The 23178-nt window shown below is 42.9% G+C and overlaps 1 protein-coding gene across 1 annotated transcript in view; it reads left to right on the forward strand.

Moving 5' to 3' along the window:
• Positions 1-23178, forward strand: part of LOC309565294 (mixed lineage kinase domain-like protein) — a 65715-nt gene that overhangs the window by 22084 nt on the left and 20453 nt on the right. Inside the window, exons 3-8 of the mRNA XM_082270196.1 lie at positions 3551-3652; positions 11810-11978; positions 12199-12296; positions 15661-15796; positions 18369-18498; positions 22499-22638. Of these exons, the coding sequence (XP_082126322.1) occupies positions 3551-3652; positions 11810-11978; positions 12199-12296; positions 15661-15796; positions 18369-18498; positions 22499-22638 (775 nt within the window). The remainder of the gene's footprint in view (positions 1-3550; positions 3653-11809; positions 11979-12198; positions 12297-15660; positions 15797-18368; positions 18499-22498; positions 22639-23178) is intronic.

Here is a 23178-nt window from a genome sequence, read left to right on the forward strand (position 1 = left end):
TGGCTCTATACACCACCACAATGAATTTGAAATGAAACAAACAAGATGTGCTTTAACTGCAGACTTTCAGCTTTAACCACTTGCCGACCGCCGCAAGTACATATACTGTGGCGGTCAGCCCCTCACAGGCAAAGTGACGTATGGGTACGTCACTAGCCTGTGAAGCCCTGGGGAGCGAGCGCGCGCCGCCGGAGGCGCGCTCCCGCTCGGTCACGGACCCCCCCCCCGTGCGTGTGCCCGGCGGACCCGGTGTCCGCCGGGCACACGCGATCGTCCGTTAGAGCGGGTGAAAGGCAGGCGGCTGATGTAAACAAGCCACCTGTCATTCTCCCCTGTGTAAGAACAGTGATCATACGGTTCTACTATGTAGGACCGTTGATCACTGTTCCTACACCTCAAGCCACAGCCAATCACAGTTAGAATCACGCCCCTAGGGACACACACAACCCCTCCCTCTCAAAAAAAGTTAACCCCTTCAGTGCCAGTGTCATTTTACAGTAACAGTGCAAATGTATAGCACTGATTACTGTAGTAATGTCACTGGTAACCCCAAAAGTGTCAAAAATGTCAGTCAAGGGTCCGATCTATCCGCCGCAATGTCGCAGTCCCGCAAAAAAAAAAATCGCAGATCACCGCCATTACGCGTTAAAAAAAAATAACAAAAATGACAAAAATCTTTCCCTTAGTTAGTAAACGCAATAACTTTTGCGCAAACCAATCTAAATACACTTTTTGCGATTTTTTGTTTTACCGAAAATATGTAGCATAAAACAAATTGGCCTAAAATGTCAAAAAATTTAGATTTTTACATTTTTTTGGGGGGGAATTTCATATAAAAAAAATGTGAAAAATATTGTTATTTTTGCAAAATTGACGCTCATTTTTTGTTTATAGCGCATGATCAAAAAATCGCACAGGTGATCAAATACCACCAAAAGAAATCTCTGTTTGTGGGAAAAAAAGGACGTCAAATTCGTTTAGGTACAGCGTTGCACGACCGCGCAATTGTCCGTTAAATTCACGCAGTGCCGAATCGCAAAATAGGCCCTGGTCAGGAAGAGGGTAAAATCTTCCGGGGCTTATGTGGTTAATTTGGGGGTATTTACATCCAAATCAGGTGAACGGTGTAGGAATTACAACAGTTTGTATATGTGCCTCCCACTTTTTAAGGGGCCAAAAGTAATGGGACAGATTCAAAATCATAAATCAAACTTTCACTTTTTAATACTTGGTTGCCAATCCTTTGCAGTCAATTACAGCCTGAAGTCTGGAATGCATAGACATCACCAGACGCTGGGTTTCATCCCTGGTGATGCTCTGCCAGGCCTCTACTGCAACTGTCTTCAGTTCCTGCTTGTTCTTGGGGCATTTTCCCTTCAGTTTTGTCTTCAGCAAGTGAAATGCATGCTCAATCGGATTCAGGTCAGGTGATTGACTTGGCCATTGCATAACATTCCACTTCTTTCCTATAAAAAACTCTTTGGTTGCTTTCGCAGTATGCTTCGGGTCATTGTCCATCTGCACTGTGAAGCGCCGTCCAATGAATTCTGAAGCATTTGGCTGAATATGAGCAGATAATATTGCCCGAAACACTTCAAAATTCCTCCTGCTGCTTTTGTCAGCAGTCACATCATCAATAAATACAAGAGAACCAGTTCCATTGGTAGCCATACATGCCCACGCCATGACACTACCACCACCATGCTTCACTGATGAGGTGGTATGCTTTGGATCAGTGTTTCTCAACTCCGGTCCTCAGAGTACACTAACGGGCCAGGTTTGCAAGAAAACTGAAATACATCACAGGTGATATAATTTGCTGCTCAGTGATTGCAGTATTCTAGTCTGCATCTCCCCAAGGTAATACTCAAAATCTGGCCTGTTAGGGTGTCCTGAGGACCAGAGCTGAGAAACACTGCTTTGGATTATGAGCAGTTCCTTTCCTTCTCCATACTCTTCTCTTCCCATCACTCTGGTACAAGTTGATCTTGGTATCATCTGTCCATAGGATGTTGTTCCAGAACTGTGAAGGCTTTTTTAGATGTTGTTTGGCAAACTCTAATCTGGCCTTCCTGTTTTTGAGGCTCACCAATGGTTTACATCTTGTGGTGAACCCTCTGTATTCACTCTGGTGAAGTCTTCTCTTGATTGTTGACTTTGACACACATACACCTACCTCCTGGAGAGTGTTCCTGATCTGGCCAACTGTTGTGAATGGTGTTTTCTTCACCAGGGAAAGAATTCTTCGGTCATCCACCACAGTTGTTTTCCGTGGTCTTCCGGGTCTTTTGGTGTTGCTGAACTCACCGGTGCGTTCTTTATTTTTAAGGATGTTCCAAACAGTTGATTTGGCCACACCTAATGTTTTTGCTATCTCTCTGATGGGTTTGTTTTGTTTTGTTTTTCAGCCTAATGATGGCTTGCTTCACTGATAGTGACAGACAGCTCTTTGGATCTCATATTGAGAGCTGACAGCAACAGATTTAAAATGCAAATAGCACACTTGAAATTAACTCTGGACCTTTTATCTGCTCCTTGTAAATGGGATAATGAGGGAATAACACACACCTGGCCATGGAACAGCTGAGCAGCCAATTGTCCCATTACTTTTGGTCCCTTAAAAAGTGGGAGGCACATATACAAACTGTTGTAATTCCTACACCTTTCACCTGATTTGGATGTAAATACCCTCAAATTAAAGCTGAAAGTCTGCAGTTAAAGCACACCTTGTTTGTTTCATTTCAAATCCATTATAGAGCCAAAAAGATTAGAACTGTGTCGATGTCCCAATATTTATGGACCTGACTGTATTACACAAGGCTTGTGCCCAGTGTAAATTTCAAAGGTTGCTATTTTTACTACTTTTCATTCATATTTACAAAAATCCAATCAACAACAATGCATAGCAAAAAGAAAAATAATAAAGGAAATGGCAAAAAATAAAAATTATTTGGATAGTTTTTTATTCTTTTTTTAGCCATGTGGTCATGATTAAGAATGCTGTGATTAAAAAATAAATACCACCATAAATGTAAAAGACAGTTTTAAGGCTTTTCATTATTGTCTTTTTTTTGTTTTTTACCTTGTTTGTGTATTTAGTTGTTTTTGAGGGTTTTTTTCAAGACAATGTGAAAAAGTTAAAAATGCAACTTTAAAGAGATAGTACACGTTTTTTCTTTTTTCTAAATATGTATATTTTATTGTTCTATGTTTTAAAAATTAAGCCTAAACACAGCAAAGTAGAAGAAAAGTGAAAAAAAAGTAACATTTTTCAAGTTGCTATTTTTTTTCCCATTGTTGAAAAAAGTTACATACTGTAATTAACAGCCAAAAATGAAGAATGAAAAAACAACACAAAAAACAAACAAGAGCCTAAAAAAGCTAACACCACTTTAAACCATTGTCATTTCACCTTCCCCTGTGACTCCGATGAATTATGTCTATAACTGAAGCTTTGACGCAATTTAGGCAAAGCAAAGCCGGCCACTTTAGCTCACACTTACCCCATAGCTATAATTTTATGAGAATCTTCTGGGTTTTTTTTTTTCAGGTGAGATGAGACCTGTTGGTGATAAGGTGGATTCTGTTGATAAAAAGGTGGATGCAATTGGTGACCAGATGGGTCACGGTTTTCAGGAACTTAAAGAGTTATGTAAGTATTATGGGCAGCACAGTAGCTAAGTGGTTAGCACTTCTCCCTAGCAGCACTGGGGTCACTGTTTAAAATCCCAACCATGACACTACCTGCCTGGAGTTTACATGTTCTTCCTGTGCCTGTGTGGGTTTCCACCCAAAAGACATGCTGGTAGGGATATTGGTTCCTGTCTAAATTGGCCCTAGTACTTGTATGAATGCGAGTTAAGCCCCGTACACACGTACCGAATGTCGGCCGAACGATCGGCCGTCTTTTGTCCGGTGCTGTCCTGTCGGCTGAAAAGTGCAAAAGACTGCACACGAATTTTGTCGGCCAACAACAGCCGACTGCAGAAGTGATGTCATGTGATGGTTAACTTTCCGTGTGTTTTTCCTTTTCTGAGCATGCCCAGTCTTGCTAATCTGCTGTTTGTCGGCCGAATTCTGTACTGACTGGCGAACAATCGGCTGTTCCGGTGACGGCCAACAAAAAATTTTAGTCTGCACGACAGATTCTGTTCGGCCAAAAATGCGCTGTCGGCTGTCAGAAGCATCATACTAACAAGCCTACAATCGGCCGATCGGTCGTCGGCCGAATATTTACGGCCGACAATCGGTACGTGTGTACGGGGCTTAAGGGACCTTAGCCTGTGAGCTCCTTGAGGGCAGGGACTGATGTGAATGTTCAATATATATATGTAATGTGCTGCATAAATTGATGCCACTAGAAAGTTACCTATAAATGAATATTACAAATCATGATAATATCATCCAATGTTGACCCCAAACCCACTGAGACAGCTATAATTGGATTCCGATATCTAGGTAGGTTCATAGGAGTGTAAATAATTTATTGTATCTTCTTCCAGGAACAATATTGATGACACAGAAGGTAGGGGCCAATCATATTAGACCAGTCTTTCTCAACATGTATATCCTTTGAAGAACCCTTAAAATATTTTTTGGGTTCTCAAGGAACCCCTGATAAAAAGGAGTATACCTACAACCTGCGGTACATGAGTAAGATCAAGAAGTTAAAGAACATTTAGGGAAAAAATAATAATCTAATGTTTTTGACACCCATAGAAGATATCTTGGCTACCAAACCACTACAAAATTATACTTAGTAATATTCTTGAAATGCTTAACAGAAAGGCAGATAGTAAAAATTGAAATTAGTAATCAGTGTAGAAGTGACCCCTTGCATTGGTAGGTAGCAGAAAATTGCCCCCTTGTATTGGTGGTCGGAGTAGGTGGGAGATTAATCCACCCTTGTTCACTGCTTATGGAACCTCTAGCAATCTCAGGAGGAGCCCTAGGGTTTCACAGCACCATGGTTGAAAATCACTGTATTAGAGAGACCTTAAACGTTTGGGCCAAAGTATTCACTCATGGGCCATTCCAATTTCCTGTTTCTGTCCCAATTTACTGCCTTACTTCTGGTTGTCCGTCTCTTTCCTGATTTCCTGTCTCTGTACTGGTTTCTTGTTTTTGTCCTGTTTCCTGTCTCTGCACTGGTTCCTTGTCTTTATCCCAGGTTCCCATCTCTATCCTGGTTTCCTTTCTCTGTATTAATTTTTGATTTTCTGTCCCTGTCCTGATTTTCTGTTTCTGTTTCAATTTCCTACCTTTGTCCGTATTTCCTGTCTCTGTCCTAATTTCCTATCTCTGTCTTGTTTCCTGTGCCTGTACCAGTTTCCTGTTTCTGTCCAGGTTTCCTGTCTCTGTCCTGACTTCCTGTTTATGTTCTGATTTCCGGTGTCTGTCTGGGTTTTCTGTCCCTGTCCTAGTTGTCTTTCTCTGCGCCAGTTTTCTCTCTCTGTTATGATATCTTGTTTCTGTCCTGCTTTCTTGTCTCTGTCCTGGTTTCCTGTACCAATTTCCTGTCTATGTCCTGGTTCTCTGTCACTATCCCGGTTTCCAATTTCTGCACTGGTTTCTTCTCCCTGTCCTGTCTCTCGCTTGATTTCCTCTCTCTGTCCCAGTTTCCTGTTTCTGTCTTGGTTTTCTACTTCTATCCTGTTTTCCTTTATGTGTCCTCTATTCCTGTTTCTATCTTGTTTTTCCATCTTTTTCCTGGTTTCCTGTCTCTGTCCCGGCTCCCTGTCTCTGTCCTGGTTTCCTGTCTCTGTCCCGGCTCCCTGTCTCTGTCCTGGTTTCTTGTTTCTGTCTTTGTTTCCTCTCTCTCTCCTGGTTTCTTGCTTCTATCTTAGTTTTCTGTTCCTGTCCTGATTTCCTGTGTCTGTTCCAGTTTCCTCTCTCTGTCCTGGTTACTCATTTCTGTCCTGCTTTTCTCTCTTTGTCCTAATTTCTTGTCTTTGTCCCAATTTCCTGTCCCTGTACCGGTTTTCTGTTTCTGTCCAGGTTTCCTATCTCTGTCCTGATTTCCTATTTATGTTCCTGCCTCTCTTCCCTGTGTCTGTCCTGGATTCTGTCCCTGTCCTGGTTTTCTTTCCCTGTCCCGATTTCATGTTTCTGTCCTGGTTATCTGTCTCTGTTTTGGTTGACTTTCTCTATACTGGTTTCCTGTCTCTGTTTTGGTATCCTGTTTCCGTCCTAGTTTCTTGTTTCTATCCTTTCCTCTCTTTGTCCTAATTTCCTGTCTTTGACCCTACTTCTTTTTCCTGTACAGTTTCCTGTTTCTGTCCAGGTTTCCTGTCTCTGTCATGATTTCCTGTTTATGTCCCGATTTCCTGCCTCTCTTCCCTGTGTTTCTCCTGTTTTTCTGTCACTGTTCTGGTTTTCTTTCTCTGTTATGATATCTTGTTTCTATACTACTTTCTTGTCTCTGTCCTGGTTTCCTGTTTCTGTACCAATTTTCTGTCTATGTCATGGTTTCCTTTCTCTGACCTTGTTTCCTGTTCCTGTCCCAGTTCTCTGTCTCTGTCCCAGTTTTCTGTCTCTGTCCTGGTTTCTTGTTTCTCTCTCAGTTTGCTGTCTCTCTCCTGGTTCCATGTCATTATCCTGGTTTCCTATTTCTGCATTGGTTTCTTCTCTCTGTCCTGACTTCATGTTTTTTTTTGGGTTTCCTGTCTCCTGCTTGATTTTCTCTCTCTGTCCCAGTTTCCTGTTCCTGTCCTGGTTTTCTACTTCTATCCTGGTTTCCTTTTTCTTTCCTCTATTCCTGTTTCTATATTGTTCTCCCATCTTTGTCCTGGTTTCCTGTTTCTGTCCTGGTTTTCTAACTCTGTCCTGGCTCCTTGGCTCTGTCCTGGTTTCTTGCTTCTATCCTATTTTTCTGTCCCTGTCCTAATTTCCTGTGTCTGTCCTTGTTTCCTCTCTCTGTCCTGGTTTCCTCTCTCTGTCCTGGTTACTCATTTCTGTCCTGCTTTTCTCTCTTTGTCCTAATTTCTTGTCTTTGTCCCAATTTCCTGTCCCTGTACCGGTTTTCTGTTTCTGTCCAGGTTTCCTATCTCTGTCCTGATTTCCTATTTATGTTCCTGCCTCTCTTCCCTGTGTCTGTCCTGGATTCTGTCCCTGTCCTGGTTTTCTTTCCCTGTCCCGATTTCATGTTTCTGTCCTGGTTATCTGTCTCTGTTTTGGTTGACTTTCTCTATACTGGTTTCCTGTCTCTGTTTTGGTATCCTGTTTCCGTCCTAGTTTCTTGTTTCTATCCTTTCCTCTCTTTGTCCTAATTTCCTGTCTTTGACCCTACTTCTTTTTCCTGTACAGTTTCCTGTTTCTGTCCAGGTTTCCTGTCTCTGTCATTATTTCCTGTTTATGTCCCGATTTCCTGCCTCTCTTCCCTGTGTTTCTCCTGTTTTTCTGTCACTGTTCTGGTTTTCTTTCTCTGTTATGATATCTTGTTTCTATACTACTTTCTTGTCTCTGTCCTGGTTTCCTGTTTCTGTACCAATTTTCTGTCTATGTCATGGTTTCCTTTCTCTGACCTTGTTTCCTGTTCCTGTCCCAGTTCTCTGTCTCTGTCCCAGTTTTCTGTCTCTGTCCTGGTTTCTTGTTTCTCTCTCAGTTTGCTGTCTCTCTCCTGGTTCCATGTCATTATCCTGGTTTCCTATTTCTGCATTGGTTTCTTCTCTCTGTCCTGACTTCATGTTTTTTTTTGGGTTTCCTGTCTCCTGCTTGATTTTCTCTCTCTGTCCCAGTTTCCTGTTCCTGTCCTGGTTTTCTACTTCTATCCTGGTTTCCTTTTTCTTTCCTCTATTCCTGTTTCTATATTGTTCTCCCATCTTTGTCCTGGTTTCCTGTTTCTGTCCTGGTTTTCTAACTCTGTCCTGGCTCCTTGGCTCTGTCCTGGTTTCTTGCTTCTATCCTATTTTTCTGTCCCTGTCCTAATTTCCTGTGTCTGTCCTTGTTTCCTCTCTCTGTCCTGGTTTCCTGTTTCTGTCCTGGTTTCCTGTTTCTGTCCTGCTTTCCTCTCTTTGTCCTAATTTCCTGTCTTTGTCCCAGTTTTCTGTTCCTGTCCTGGTAACCTGTTCCTGTCCCGATGTTATGTTTCTGTCCTGGTTATCCGTCTCTCTTTTGGTTTCCTTTCTCTGTACTGGTTTCCTGTCTCTGTTTTGGTTTCCTGTTTCTGTCCTGCTTTCCTCTCTTTGTCCTAATTTCCTGTCTTTGTCCCAATTTCCTGTCCCTGTACCGGTTTCCTGTCTCTGTCCTGATTTCCTGTTTATGTTCCAATTTCCTGCCTCTCAGCCCTGTGTCTGTCCTGGTTTTCTGTCCCTGTCCTGGTTTTCTTTCTGTGCCAGTTTCCTCTCTGTTATGATATCTTGTTTCTGTACTACTTTCTTGTCTCTGTCCTGGTTTCCTGTTTCTGTACCGATTTCCAGTCTATGTCATGGTTTCCTTTTTCTGTCCTTGTTTCCTGTCTCTGTTTTGGTTCTCTGTCTCTGTCCCGGTTCTCTGTCTCTGTCCCAGTTCTCTGTCTCTGTACTGATTTCACGTTTCTCTCTCAGTTTCCTGTCTCTGTCATGGTTCCCTGTCACTATCCTGGTTTCCAATTTCTGCACTGGTTTCTTCTGTCTGTCCTGATTTCATGTTTCTGTTCTGGTTTCCGGTCTTTCATTTTTTTCCCTCTCTCTGTGCCAGTTTCCTGTTTCTGTCCTGGTTTTCTACTTCTATCCTGGTTTCCTTTATCTGTCCTCTATTCCTGTATCTATATTGTTTTCCTATTTCTGTCCTGGTTTTCTGTCTCTGTCCTGGTTCCCTGTCTCTGTCCTGGTTTCTTGCTTCTATCCTAGATTTCTGTCACTGTCCCGATTTCCTGTGTCTGTCCTGGTTTCCTCTCTCTGTCCTTGTTTAATGTTTCTGCCATGCTTTCCTCTCTTTGTCCTAATTTCCTGTGTTTGTCCCAGTTTTCTGTCCCTGTCCTGGTTACCTGTCCCTGTCCCGATTTCACGTTTCTGTCCTGGTTATCTATCTCTGTTTTGGTTTCCTTTCTCTTTACTGGCTTCCTGCCTCTGTTGGTATTCTGTGTCTGTCCCAGTTTATTGTCTCTGACCTTGTATCCTGTCTCTGTCCTTTTTTTCTTTCTCTGTACTCTTTTCCTGTCTCTGTCTTGGTTTCCTTTCTCTGTCATGTTTTCCTTTATTTGTCCATAATTCCTGTCTCTGTCTCGATTTCCTGTCTCTGTCCTGGTTTCCTATCTCTGTCTTTGTTTCCTGTCTCTGTCCTGATTTCTTGTCTCTGTCCTGCCTTCCTGTTTTGGTCCTGGTTTACTGTCTCTGTCCTGATTTCTTGTTTCTCTCCTGGTTTCCTGTCTCTCTCCCAGTTCCCTATCTCTGTTCTGTTTTTTTTTTTTTTTTTTCTGTCCTTGTTTCCTGTCTTTGTCCGGATTACTTTTTCTGTCCTGGTTCCCCGTCTTTGTCCTGGTTCCCTCTCTCTGTCCTGATTTCTTGTATCTGTCCTGGTTTCCTGTCTCTCCTGGTTTATTTTTTCTGTCCTTGATTCCTGGCTCTGTCCTGATTTCTTGTCTCTTTCCTGCCTTCTTATTTTGGTCCTGGTTTTCTGTCTCTGTCCTGATTTCTTGTTTCTCTCCTGGTTTCCCATCTCTGTCCTTGTTTCCGGTCTCTGTCCTGATTTCTTGTTTTTGTCTTGGTTTTCTGTCTCTGTCCCAGTTCCCTGTCTCTGTCCTGGTTTCTTTTTTCTGTCCTTGTTTCCTGTCTCTGTCCTGATTTCTTATCTCTGTCCTGGTTTATTGTCTCTCTCCTAGTTTCCTGTTCTTTCTTCCCTTTCTCTCCTCCACTCTAAAGCTTCCTGTTCTGCTCACCTTGTTCTGTTCTTTTTCCCATTATGGATACTTTATTTTCAGTACAGGAATGCTGTTTTTATTAATGTCTGTGTTCCTCTTGGGGAAATTTTCCATCACTGCCTGTGTGATCATTGGAGTAGCAAACAAAGAGTTACTCCTTCGTTTAGCTATAGTCATCCTTTAGTACAGAAAGTACAGTCAGGTCCATAAATATTGGGACATCAACATAATTCAAATCTTTTTGGCTCTATACACCACCACAATGGATTTGAAATGAAACAAACAAGGTGTGCTTTAACTGCAGACTTTCAACTTTAAGTTAAGGGTATTTACATCCAAATCAGGTGAACGGTGTAGGAATTACAACAGTTTGTATATGTGCCTCACACTTTTTAAGGGACCAAAAGTAATGGGACAATTGTCTGCTCAGCTTTTCCATGGCCAGGTGTGTGTTATTCCCTCATTATCCCATTTACAAGGAGCAGATAAAAGGTCCAGAGTTCATTTCAAGTGTGCTATTTGCATTTGGAATCTGTTGCTGTCAACTCTCAATATGAGATCAAAAGAGCTGTCACTATCAGTGAAGCAAGCCATCATTAGGCTGAAAAAAAAAACAAAACAAACCCATCAGAGAGATAGCAAAAACATTAGGTGTGGCCAAATCAACTGTTTGGAACATCCTTAAAAAGAAAGAATGCATCTGTGAGCTAAGCAACACCAAAAGACACGGAAGACCACAGAACACAATTGTGGTGGATGACCGAAGAATTCTTTCCCTGGTGAAGAAAACACCCTTCACTACAGTTGGCCAGATCAAGAACACTCTCCAGGAGGTAGGTGTATGTCAATGTCAACAATCAAGAGAAGACTTCACCAGAGTGAATACAGAGGGTTCACCACAAGATGTAAACCATTGGTGAGCCTCAAAAACAGGAAGGCCAGATTAGAGTTTGCCAAACAACAGTTCTGGAACAACATCCTATGGACAGATGAGACCAAGATCAACTTGTACCAGAGTGATGGGAAGAGAAGAGTATGGAGAAGGAAAGGAACTACTCATGATCCAAAGCATACCACCTCATCAGTGAAGCATGGTGGTGGTAGTGTCATGGCGTGGGCATGTATGGCTGCCAATGGAACTGGTTCTCTTGTATTTATTGATGATGTGACTGCCGACAAAAGCAGCAGGATGAGTTCTGAAGTGTTTCGGGCAATGTTATCTGCTCATATTCAGCCAAATGCTTCAGAACTCATTTGACAGTGCTTCACAGTGCAGATGGACAATAAACCGAAGCATACTGTGAAAGAAACCAAAGAGTTTTTTATAGGAAAGAAGTGGAATGTTATGCAATGGCCAAGTCAATCACTTGACCTGAATCCGATTGAGCATGCATTTCACTTGCTGAAGACAAAACTGAAGGGAAAATGCCCCAAGAACAAGCAGGAACTGAAGACAGTTGCAGTAGAGGCCTGGCAGAGCATCACCAGGGATGAAACCCAGCGTCTGGTGATGTCTATGCGTTCCAGACTTCAGGCTGTAATTGACTGCAAAGGATTTGCAAACAAGTATTAAAAAGTGAAAGATTGATTTTTGATTGTTAATCTGTCCCATTACTTTTGGCCCCTTAAAAAGTGGGAGGCACATATTCAAACTGTTGTAATTCCTACACCTTTCACCTGATTTGGATGTAAATACCCTCAAATTAAAGTTGAAAGTCTGCAGTTAAAGCACATCTTGTTTGTTTTATTTCAAATCCATTGTGGTGGTGTATAGCGCCAAAAAGATTAGAATTGTGTCGATGTCCCAATATTTATGGACCTGACTGTATATGAGTATATTGGAAGGATTTATCTGTAAGATTTTTGGGAACAAAACAGAACAGTCTAATAAAAGGTGAGAGGAGGCCAGTCCTCCAGGATCACTATTTTAGCAGCCCTCTATGATCTGTATTCTTTGTATTCTTTTTTCAGTAATGGCCCAGAATGGCCAAGATTGGGTCATCAAAGAGATTCCAGCAGAAGAACTGAAATGTAAAGATTTGTTGAGCAGTACCAACAGTTACCAATTGTACAAAGGAACCTACAACATGAACCTTGTATTGATCAAAGTCATGATGGGAGAACTGGAGACCGACAATGAGTAAGTCACCTAGGAAGAGCTAACACCCAAAGCGACCAATCACAAATCTTCTACTAACTGCTCTGAAGGCAGTAAGTTCCAAATGATTGGTATGGGCAACTCTAGTCTGCACATCATCATTATTGTCCTGCCTCATTGAGCAATTCTAATTATGGAATAACACTTGATTTTCCCTGGAAAAAATACATCATTTCATTCAGCGATTTCCTCTTTTATCCAGGGTTGTAAAGAAGACCTTCTGGAAAGAGGCTGAGATCATGAAGAAATATGAAAGTCCCAACATTCTGCAGGTTTTTGGAATTTGCATTGGTAACGCATGTGAGCAAAATAATTTGGTTTATGTTTAGCGCACTCTGTCCTATCTCCTATCTCTGATGTTGTCCTCTCTGCAGTCCTTATCCTTCTTCTCTGTCTTTATTTCCTTGCCCTGTTATCCTCCTTTGTCCTCATCTACTGTTTTTAGTTCTTTCCTCATCCATTGCCTTTATTCCTCTCCTCCTTCTCTGTCTTTATTCCTGTCCCCTCTTTCTCTCTTCCTCTGTGCATCCCTCTGTCCTGGTCTCCAAATTCTGTTCCCGTCTTCCTTCTTTGTCCTCATAGTCTGTGTGAGTTCTTGTCCTTCTCTCTGTTCTGCTCTCCAACATCTCTTCTCATCTTTCTTTTCTGTCCTGATGTCCTTATCTCTGTCCTGTCCTCATCCTCTGTCCTCCTCCACTGCCTTTATTCCTGTCCTCTCTCTCCTCCTCTGTGCAACTATCTGTTCTGTTCTCTCAGATCTGTTCCTGTCCTCCTTCTCTGTCCATTACCACTTGCTGACTAGCAACGTACCCGTAAGTCGCTGGACTTCAAGCAGTTATACTGGGATGATGCCTGCAGCTGCAGGCATCATGCCAATACCGTTTTTTAGAGCCAGTCATTGGCTCACTGGTAAAAGCAATTTTAGCGGCTAACTAGCCACTGGACTGCTTTTACAAGCAGTGACAAGGGACGTCCCCCCCCCCCCCTTCCGCCACCTTTCGTAGTTTGCTTGGGCTCTCGGCTGGGTGACCCAAGTGACCAGCCAGCCGTTTGGGAAGTCGAACAAAGCTAAGATTGGCACTCTGCTATGGTAACCCAGAAGCAATGACTTGACATTACTTCCGCTGTACCCAGAAGTCATCCGTTAGCTGGCCGGACAGCTGAACAAAGCCGGTATCAGATTTGATCGGCTCTCAACTTTGGTGACCTGAAAGCAATGACCAGGCATCATTTCCGGTTTACCTGAATGTCAACGGCGCATCCGCCGGCTGGCTGGACAGCAGAACAAAGCCGGTATTGGCTTTGATCAGCTCCCAGAAGCAATGACCTAACATCCCTTCCGGTGTACCCGGATGTCAACAGCGCCATTTTTTAAAAAAACGAAAGCATTCAAAAACACAGATCTTGGTCTTTTGGATGCTTTTAAGGGTAGAGGGGTAGATCTTATAGATCCCAGATCTCTCCATAAGGACTATCTGTCACATGTTTACATTCCTTGTGACAGCAATAAAAGTGGTAAAAAAAAATTAAAGCAACAGTGTAGAAATAAAAAATTAAAATAAATGAATAATTTAAAAAAATTAAAACAATTTAAAGCAACAGTGTTAAAAAAATAAATAAATAAATAAATAAATGATGTGCCCCTGTTTCTTCCTTCTCACGTTTAAAGGTAAACACGTGCTTTGGTCCTGCACACGCGTAAAAAATTATCATGTTAGGTATCACCGGGAATGTCAGATCATGGGCAGTAATTCTAGCATTAGAACTCCTCTGTAAATCTAAAGTGGTAACCTGTAAAGGCTTTTAAAGCGTCACTGTAAAGGATCTTTGTACCCCAGGTGGGCACATCCGCCAGACCTGTGTCTCCTGTCCTCCAAACGCACCCACAGCCTGCGGAGAAGCCATACCCAGCCCTTAACCCCTCAATCACGAGACAATCCACACAGGTGTTGAGGGTTCAACATGCAGAGCTTAAACTGTTTATTAAATTCCAAGACATACAGTTTTACACACAGTTAGGGACACTCCCCTTTAGCCTTGCCAAAGGGGGGAAGGGGACAAGGAACAACCAATGGGAACTGAACATTTGTACATTGAAACAGGCTACAGATAACCTAATGAGCTTATGGTAAACAGGCAGTCTCTCAATACACACCCCCTGCGGAGAGATGTCTCCAGTCCAGACCATTGTCTATGTGTCATGAATCCACACAATTAGACACAGAAATAGGAGGGGGGGGGGGGGGGAGAAGGGCTGTAGCATTACATTACATTAACTCAAAGGTACATTAACTCAAAAATTAAAGGTCTCCAGTATCTTCTGGCCCATAGTTTGTCGGTAGGAGGCTTGCGCACAGTCCCCTCCAAAACACACAGTGACAGTGGGTTCTGTCACAGTAACTTATAAATAGTACAATTTACAGGCTTGTGCAATTTTTCAGCGTAACATCATCTTTTATATTTTACAAAAAAATTGGGTTATGTATTGTGTTTTTTGCATTAAAATTCAAAAAAAGTTTAATTTTTTCCCAAAAATTGTGTTTGAAAAACTGCTGCACAAATACGGCATGACATAAAAAAAAGGAAAACCCCACCATTTTATTCTCTATGGCCTCTGCTTTAAAATATATATATAATATTTGGAGGTTCTAACTAATTTTCTAGTAAAAAATACTGATTTTTACATGTAAACAAAAGTGTCAGAAAAAGGCCTGGAAGTCAAGTAGATATCTTGTCTCTGTTCAGGTTTTCATTCTGCTCTTAGTATCTATTCCTGTCCTTCTTCTCTATCTGGATTCCCTGTTTCTGTCTTTTGTTCTTTACATCTCTCTCACCATCTCCTGCCTTTTCTTGTGTCTTCCACCTCTATGCAGCTCTCTTCAGGTCTCCTATATCTGGTCTCTTTCTTCTCTGTACCTGCCTGATGATGCTGTCTTACTTTTCTCTTATCAGAAACTATCTGTTTTTGTTTCTGTATCTGTCCCTTACATAGTTACATAGTTTGTGAGGTTGAAAAAATACATCAGTCCATCCAGTTCAACCTATGATGTGTGTGTTTGCTGTTACCCGTACATTGTATACCCCTGTATGTTGTGGTCTTTAAGTTGAGTAATAGTTTTTTGAAACTATCTATGCTCCCTGCTGATACCACTGCTTGTGGAAGAGAATTCCACATCCTTACTGCTCTGACAGTAAAGAACCCCTTACGTATTTTAAGGTTAAACTGTTTTTCCTCTAGTTTTAGTGAGTGGCCGCGTGTCTTATTGTATTCCCTTTCACTGAATAGTTTGACCCTATGCTAGGGTCATCACCCGTACAGTATTTGTACATTGATATCACATCCCCTCTCATCGTCTCTTCTCCAGACAGAATAAGTTCAATGCTTGTAGTCTTTCCTCATAGCTTTTGTCCTCCATTCCCTTAATTATTTTTGTTGCCCTTCTCTGGACTCTCTCCAGTTCCAGCACATCCTTCCTGAGGACCGGTGCCCAGAACTGGACGGAATACTCCAGATGTGGCCAGTCCCTGTTCTCTCCTTGTGTTCTAATTGCCTTTCTCTGTTCCTGTCCTTGTCTGATTTCTTGTCCTCCTCTCTCTCCTCCTATCTGCAACCTTCTGCCCTGGTCTCCTATCTGTGTTCTCATGCTCATCCTCTTTCCTCCAGGTAAAGGACCTCGCTACTCTCTGGTGACAGAATACTGTGAGAAAGGGACATTACGCGACATGCTACAAAGAGAGAAGGACCTGAAATGGGAACAGAAACTCTTGATGGCTCTTGATGCCACCAGCGCGCTGTACTGGTGTGCCTCACTTTCTTTTTCTTATGGTTGTACGGTCTATTTGGTGTCAAAGTGTCGAGGAATTGGCTGTTCTATCTGGCTGAATGTAATTTTTCACTTGCGGACTTCCGGACCAGCGACATACCCATACGTTACTGGAGTTCGGGTGGTTATACCAGCATGATGCCTACAGCTGCAGCATCACCCCGGCACCATTTTTTTTAGAGCTGGCGGTTGGCTCTGTTGTAAAAGCAATCATAGTGGCTAACTAGCCACTGGATTGCTTTTTCAAGCAGCGGGAGGGGATGTCCTTCCCTCCACCTTCCACAGCTAGCTCGGGCTCTCTCGTCAAACCAGGAGACCTGCTTTCGGGTTTTTAAAAATGGTGCCATTGACATCCAGGTAAACCTGAAGTGATGCCAGGTCATTTTTGTAGGAAAAAAAGGAGAAGGGAAATTGATTGAGACTTTAAATAAGGAGATGACAAGGTAAGGTCATATACCTCCATCCCTATGGCAATTTGAATAAAAACAATGGAAGATTGGGATTTTAAATGAAACCCACGGGTGCAATCCAAGAGAGTTAGAAAAATTTATAAACTCACATAGATGATTAATATATACAGTATGTACACATAAGATCATATCACGATAGAAATATATAGCATCACATTTAATTCATCAATATACACGTAACATCATAACATAGTAATATCAATATTAACAAATGATTGCTAGTAATTAATACATAAATGTCCACATATTTTTTTCAAAACATTACATGATTGCACATACTGATATCAAAGATGACCTAAGTGTCTCTCTAGTCTAGCACTAGCAGCAACATAAAACCATGGGATAAATAATGATTAAAAATATTTCATAAAAGTAATCTGGTGATAAACACGTTAGTTGGAACTTTGCATCCAAAACAGGCCTACGCGTTTCGTGAATATGTTCACTCATAGCTTTTGGACTTTAGCTTTCGGACAAGCTGGGGTGCCCACCGGCTGGTCAGGAAGCCGAGCAAAGTCGGGATAATCTTTGATCGGCTCTCTGCTATGGTAACCCGGTGTTCTATCAGAAAACCCTCCTTCATCAGATTTCCCTACCTACATCATTTCTGGTGCAGGCTCGTCATGCACCAGCTGTAACCGCGTCACACGTCCTACTGCGCATGCGTGGAATAGGTAGGGAATTTTGATAACATCGTAAGGGGGTGAGGCAAAAAGTCCTACTGCGCATGAGCGGGCGCCTGCGCACCAACGGATCGGGTAGTGGCATCTCTTATAACAAACATCCATCCATCTCCATGGCATACACTGCGCAGAGCTGACAATGGGACAATCCTATTCCCTACCCACACGCACATGCCCACTGTCTCATTGTCGGGTCGGCGCAGTGTGGGGCATTGAGATCGGATTGTCGGCTCGGCGCAATGTCGGGTCAGCGCAGTGTGGGCCATGGAGATCGGATGGATGTTTGTTATCAGAGATCCCGCTGCCCGGCCCTGTTGGTGCGCATGCGTCGGCGCATGCACACTAGGACTTTTGCCTGACCCTTACGATGTTATCAAAATGCCCTACCTATTCTGCGCATGCACAGTAGGACTTGTGACGCGGCTACAGCTGATTCATAACGAAGCCACAGCTGATCCGCAACCCGAAATGACGGAGGTATGGAATTCTGATAGGCTGTGGTATTCTGACAGAACACCGGAAGCAATGACCTGACATAACTTCCGATTTATCTGTATGTCAACGGTGTATCCGCCGGCTGGCTGGACAGCTGAACAAAGCCGGCATCGGCTTTGATCGGCTCTCTGCTATGGTATCCCAGGAGCGGTGACCGAACATCACTTCTGATGTACCTGGATGTCAACGACGCCATTTAAAAAAAATCAAAAGCATTCGAAAACACAGATTTTGGTGTTTTGAATGCTTTAAAGGGCAGAGGAGGGATTTGGGGTCTTATAGACCCCAGATCTCTCCATAAAGAGTACCTGTCGCATGTCTATTGCTATCACAAGGATGTTTACATTCCTTGTGACAACAATAAAAGTGATTAAAAAAAATTAAATCAACAGTGTAAAAAAAAATTACCTTACATGCGAACAGCGATCTTCCCACATTTATGAGGTATCACCGTGAACGTCAGATCATGGGCAGTAATTCTAGCACTAGATCTCCTCTGTAAATCTAAAGTGGTAACCTGTAAAGGCTTTTAAAGCATCACCTATCAATAGTAAAATGTAGGTCGTTTCCCGCCGTTGCACGCGCGTACGCAATTTTAAAGCGTGACATGTTTGTTATCTACTTACTTGGAGTAACATCACCTTTTATATTTTACAAACAAATTGGGTTAAATTAAAATTCAAAAAAATTGTGTTTGAAAAACCGCTGCACAAATACAAATACAAATATTACAAAACCCACTTTTATATTCTCTAAGGCCCCTGCTTTAAAATATATATATAATGTTTGTGGGTTCTAAGTAATTTTCTAGCAAAAAATACTGATTGTTACATGTAAACAAAAGTGTCAGAAAAGGCTTGGTGTGGAAGTGGCTATTCACACTTTGTTCTCGATTTCCAGCATACACCGTAAAGTGACAAACGCCGTCTACCATTCAGGCAGTAATAGGCCTCACCAGTCAGAAAAGAAAACCATTCTCCATTGGAGTCTGAGCAGCCGCAAGTACCTGGTGAAAGGCTACAACCTAAAGGTATCCCAACCCTCTCCCAAGAGTTTCTCTATGTTGTAGGATTCAGATTCAAAACACACTGATGATTTATCCTGAACGGTTTGCTCAAATGTTACTCAGAGTTTTCCAGGGATACACAATTTGCTGTAATATTGTAAATCTCATATTGTGTGGCACTGGCTGGCAGGATTGTGGTTGGTGTATACTTGTCACCTTGTATTCTCACATACACATGGTGAGGGGCTCCAGGGTTTAGGCGCTTTTCCACTGCATGGAACCGAACGGTTCGGCTCGCTTTTGTGCTTTTCCACTGCTGGTAACGCATGGTATAGTGTAGGAACGGTTCGGTACGGTACGGCGGCGCTTTTCCACTGCATGGAACCGAACGGTACGGCTCTGAAAAAACAGTACCTACTCGATTGTGGTTCCAACAGGTACCATAACTGGTACCATATCCCACAATCCTTTGCATGCAGTCACTACTAGCCACTAATTGGTCAGAGAATCCCACCCACCCCGTTGTTATCCCACCCACTTAACTTTAGTACTACTTTAGTGGAAAAGCAAACCATACTGTACCGTACCGAACCGTTCCAACACCGTACCATGTGGTACCAGCAGTGGAAAAGCAAACCGGGCCAAGCAGGGCCAAGTAGAGCCGAGCCGGTACTTGCAGTGGAAAAGTGCCATTATGACAACTTTGTTTTCTCAGAATCTTAATAAGTTTTGTCTGGGTCCTGGAGCCTGAGGACTTTGTAGAGCTTTTGGTGGCAAAAAAAAAACCTCTATTCCTGGTCCAAATCTTCCCTGGTAGCCAGACCTCCATCCATTATTAGTCTCAGCTGTTCCCAGGCTTTAATACATATCAGCTGACTAATGATCAGGACTCTCTCTTCTTTATATAAGTGCTCTAACTGATGACCAGGGTTCTCTCTCCTTTATTTATGTGATCTGACTAATGATCTGGGCTCTCTCTCGCTTTTATATATGCGACCTGACTGATGATCATGGTTCTCTCTCTCCTTTATAGACAGTATAGATTATCTGACTGATGATCGGGGCTCTCTCTTCCTTTTTTCAAATTCACGTTCTTATTAAATCCATCCATGGACCTGTACAATGCAAAGGTATGCATCTCAGCTCAAGTCATACAGAACATGTATAGAAATATTGACTCGGACAACAATACCAAGTAAACACATTAAGAAACTCCTTACTTTTCTGCGTTTCATAAGAGCTCCCTTAAGTCATCTGTTGTGAAGGACCCAAGACTTTTTAATTTAAAAAGTAATGAGGAGGTGTTTAAATTTGTTGACCACGCACCCACACAAAAAGATTCAACCACAAAACATACAGGAAACCCTGACACGGCTAAAGAAAGAGAGAGAGAGAGAAAACAAAAGGGAAACAGACAAAAAAAAAAGGGGGGGGGAGTGAAATGGGACAGTAAAGAGGATAACCGTGTGTTATCAACAGGGGAGATCCAAGACCTGTTAACACTGCTGAGCCATGAGTTTTTTACCTAGATAAGTGTGATAAGCCTTGGAGACTGAAAAAGGCGTTCCAGAAAAATCACATTTCCACATTTTCATTAATTTCCTCCATCCTCTGAGTCTCTTCAATGAACAAGCAACCATTGTCCTATCGAGGGAGATTTCATACACCTCCACTTCTGAGTTATAAAGACCCTGGCTGCATTTATAAGATGTACTTGTATCATTTTTTTTATTTCGGCATTTAGGGTATCAGGGTCAAATGTATTAAGAATTCTTCAGGGTGATATTCTAGCTAGATGCCCATAAACTCAGACACCACCTTCTGTACCTTTTCCTAGAAAATGGCTTATCAATGAGCACTGCCAAAAGATATGAACGAGAGTTCCATGATCCCGCTCTCATCTCCAACACATTGGTGATATAGAATAGAACATTTTATTTAAACGGGAAGGTACCCGGTACCACCTAGTCAATAACTTATAGCCAGCCTCCTGAAATCTATTTGTTATAGTCGATTTATGTGCAAAGAACAAAACAAGATCCCTCAGGATGGGACAAAATCTGCATCTAGACTCACGAGAAGCTTGTAGGACTCTTATAGTTCATGTTAAAGAGGGGATTCATCAGAGCAGAGGTTTTCGAAAGGAGAGTACCATCCAAAAGCAATTGTGGATGGCTTAATGGTAGAGAAAGTGTTTGGTTTAGAGTGCCTGTCAAAACGGCAGAGGGGAATTTACCATGAATTAAATGTCAGTGATAGATTTCCATGTATGTCTATCCAAAAAATTCGGAAACCGGAATTGGTTGGAGGCCATGAATGGCCTAAAATGGGGATTTGGGAGGCCAGGAGTGAAGCTAGAGGAACCGACAACTAGAGATTCCCCGAGAATCCCAAGGTGAGAGTGAGAGACATCTCGATTTTGAAACCACCGCAAGGGTAGTGCCTATTAAAGGATGGGTCTTTAACTTGGGGGGATCATGGAGCAGTGGCGGCCGGTTCATAGGGGCGCCGCCCCCCCAATCTGTGCCAAAGAAAAAAAAGAAATAAAAAAAAAATTTACATTTGCAGCCCACTAGGGGCGCCGGACCTACTACGGTATATGGGGGGGGTGGGGTTTTGCACCCCACGTGCGCCAGGCAGAGGCGCCGATTGGCGCCCTTCTGGGGGTCATCTGAGCGCAGAGCAATGCGCCCTGACACTCCCCACTGTAGTGCTGTCCTGGCTGCGATTGGTCCAGACTCCAGCCTGGACCAATCATACAGGAGGACATCCCGGGTGACGTCGCGTGGGGTCGGTGCATGCGTCAGTCACTCACCGCCCGGCGTCACGTCATCACCTTCCCGCCCGCCGTCAGACGGACTCAGAGAGGAGGAGCAGGGGGCCGGCGTTCATGATCGAGGAGGAAGAAGAGGAGAAGAGGTTGCTCGTCTCGTCTCCAGAGTAGTCCCGGCCGTCAGCATCAGCAGCAGCACGTCGCCAGGCACCAGGCAGTGTGAGTTGACTCGGTGATGGAGGTAAGTGAAGTGATGCCTCAGACTCAGTGCGCTCATGTACACTGGTCACTGCATTGAAAGGGGCATGGACGCTGGTCACTGCATTGAAAAGGGGCATGTACGCTGGTCACTGCATTGAAAGGGGGCATGTACGCTGGTCACTGCATTGAAGGGGGCACGCTGGTCACTGTTTTGAAGGGGGCACACTGGTCACTGTGCATTGAAAGGGGGCACGCTGGTCACTGTGCATTGAAAGGGGGGGTCACTGTGCATTGAAAGGGGGCACGCTGGTCTCTCTGCATTGAAAGAGGGCACACTATACCTTAATTACTGAAGGCCCCTTTCACATTTTTGCAACCTCAAAGTCACGCAATCTTTTACAGCGTCTTTTGCCGCAAAGCAATGCCTATTACATTCTTCTGTTTGCGCCCCCCCCCCAAAAAAAAATAAAAATTTTTGAGCACCAACCACTCCACTGTCATGGAGAACTGCCATGGTAGAGTTGGTGAGAGGGGACAGGCCATATCTTATTCCAAACCTACCCAGGATTAACGGCACCATGTTTAATCCAAAATTAAATCTCTCTCCTTTCTATATGTTATCTGACTGATGATCAGGGCTCTTCCTCTCACTTATATATGTGAGATGACTGATTCTCTCTCTCTCTAGACCACTAAACAAGGTACAAGAGCTGCCTGCTTGTTTTGGAGAACTCTATAGAGGACACCTGTTAGTTAGGAACTGGCCCAAGCTTAGTTAGTAGCTCAGTCGAGCAGATGTTCTGTTTGATTATGCTTTGGGATTGTTGTACTAAGACCTCCTACACTGAACTGTGTGTGCCGCCATGCTGAATGAAAGTGAAGGACTAACCTACTTAGGCTGTTCCTGGATGTCCCTGTCTTGTGCATCGTTTACACAAAATAAATTGAAATTAGTGAACATTCATTATATTTTCTGTCTGTATGAATGTAGAGGGTTGTGTGATGCCTCACAATTTATAACTTGTCCTTTGTTCTGTGCTCTTCCCGTAGTTATCAGGATTTGAATTTTCCAAGACGGAGAGCTCCATGAGACGCAATCCTGACAAGAAACCGAAGGAGCTGGAGCTGGCGTACTACGCTCCGGAGGTGCTGATCAATGCTGAATATGATCAACACAGTGAGATCTTCAGGTTAGTGTGAGAAGGAAATTTTCTGAGTCTAAGTGAAAACTTGCAAGGCAGATATATTAAACGTTTTCTTGTCTTCAGTTACTACTTCCATGGAAAAGGTTGGTTGAAACAATCACATATATGATCAATCTGTAGCACTACCCCTAGAGGAGCCATTGAAATGTTTTGTTACTGCTCACTCAGCACTTACTGACACACCTTGAGGTATTGCTAAGAATTTATTAGGCCACGCATAGCCAAAAAGTTGACAGGATCAGCAAGTGTATCTTAATATTCTAACTAACAGTAATAAACAGAATTAAACTGCATTTACCTAGCAACTGTATATAAGGGCAGTCCTAATTTGATATATCAGTTCCTATTTTATCACCCTGGCCAGTGAATGATGAAAAAAATTGGCCAGCAAACTTGAATAAAGCACAAAAGTTCCCAGCAGACATCAGATTAATTTGTGCAATGTTAGTCTCTTACCAGACCCAGGGCGTCCTCTTCTGGGTCTCCAGACATGTACTCTGATTCAGTTCAAATCCTAAGACAGGG

The sequence above is a fragment of the Pelophylax lessonae genome (assembly GCF_965119305.1).
Source record: "Pelophylax lessonae genome assembly, chromosome: 10".
Lineage (NCBI taxonomy): Eukaryota > Metazoa > Chordata > Amphibia > Anura > Ranidae > Pelophylax > Pelophylax lessonae.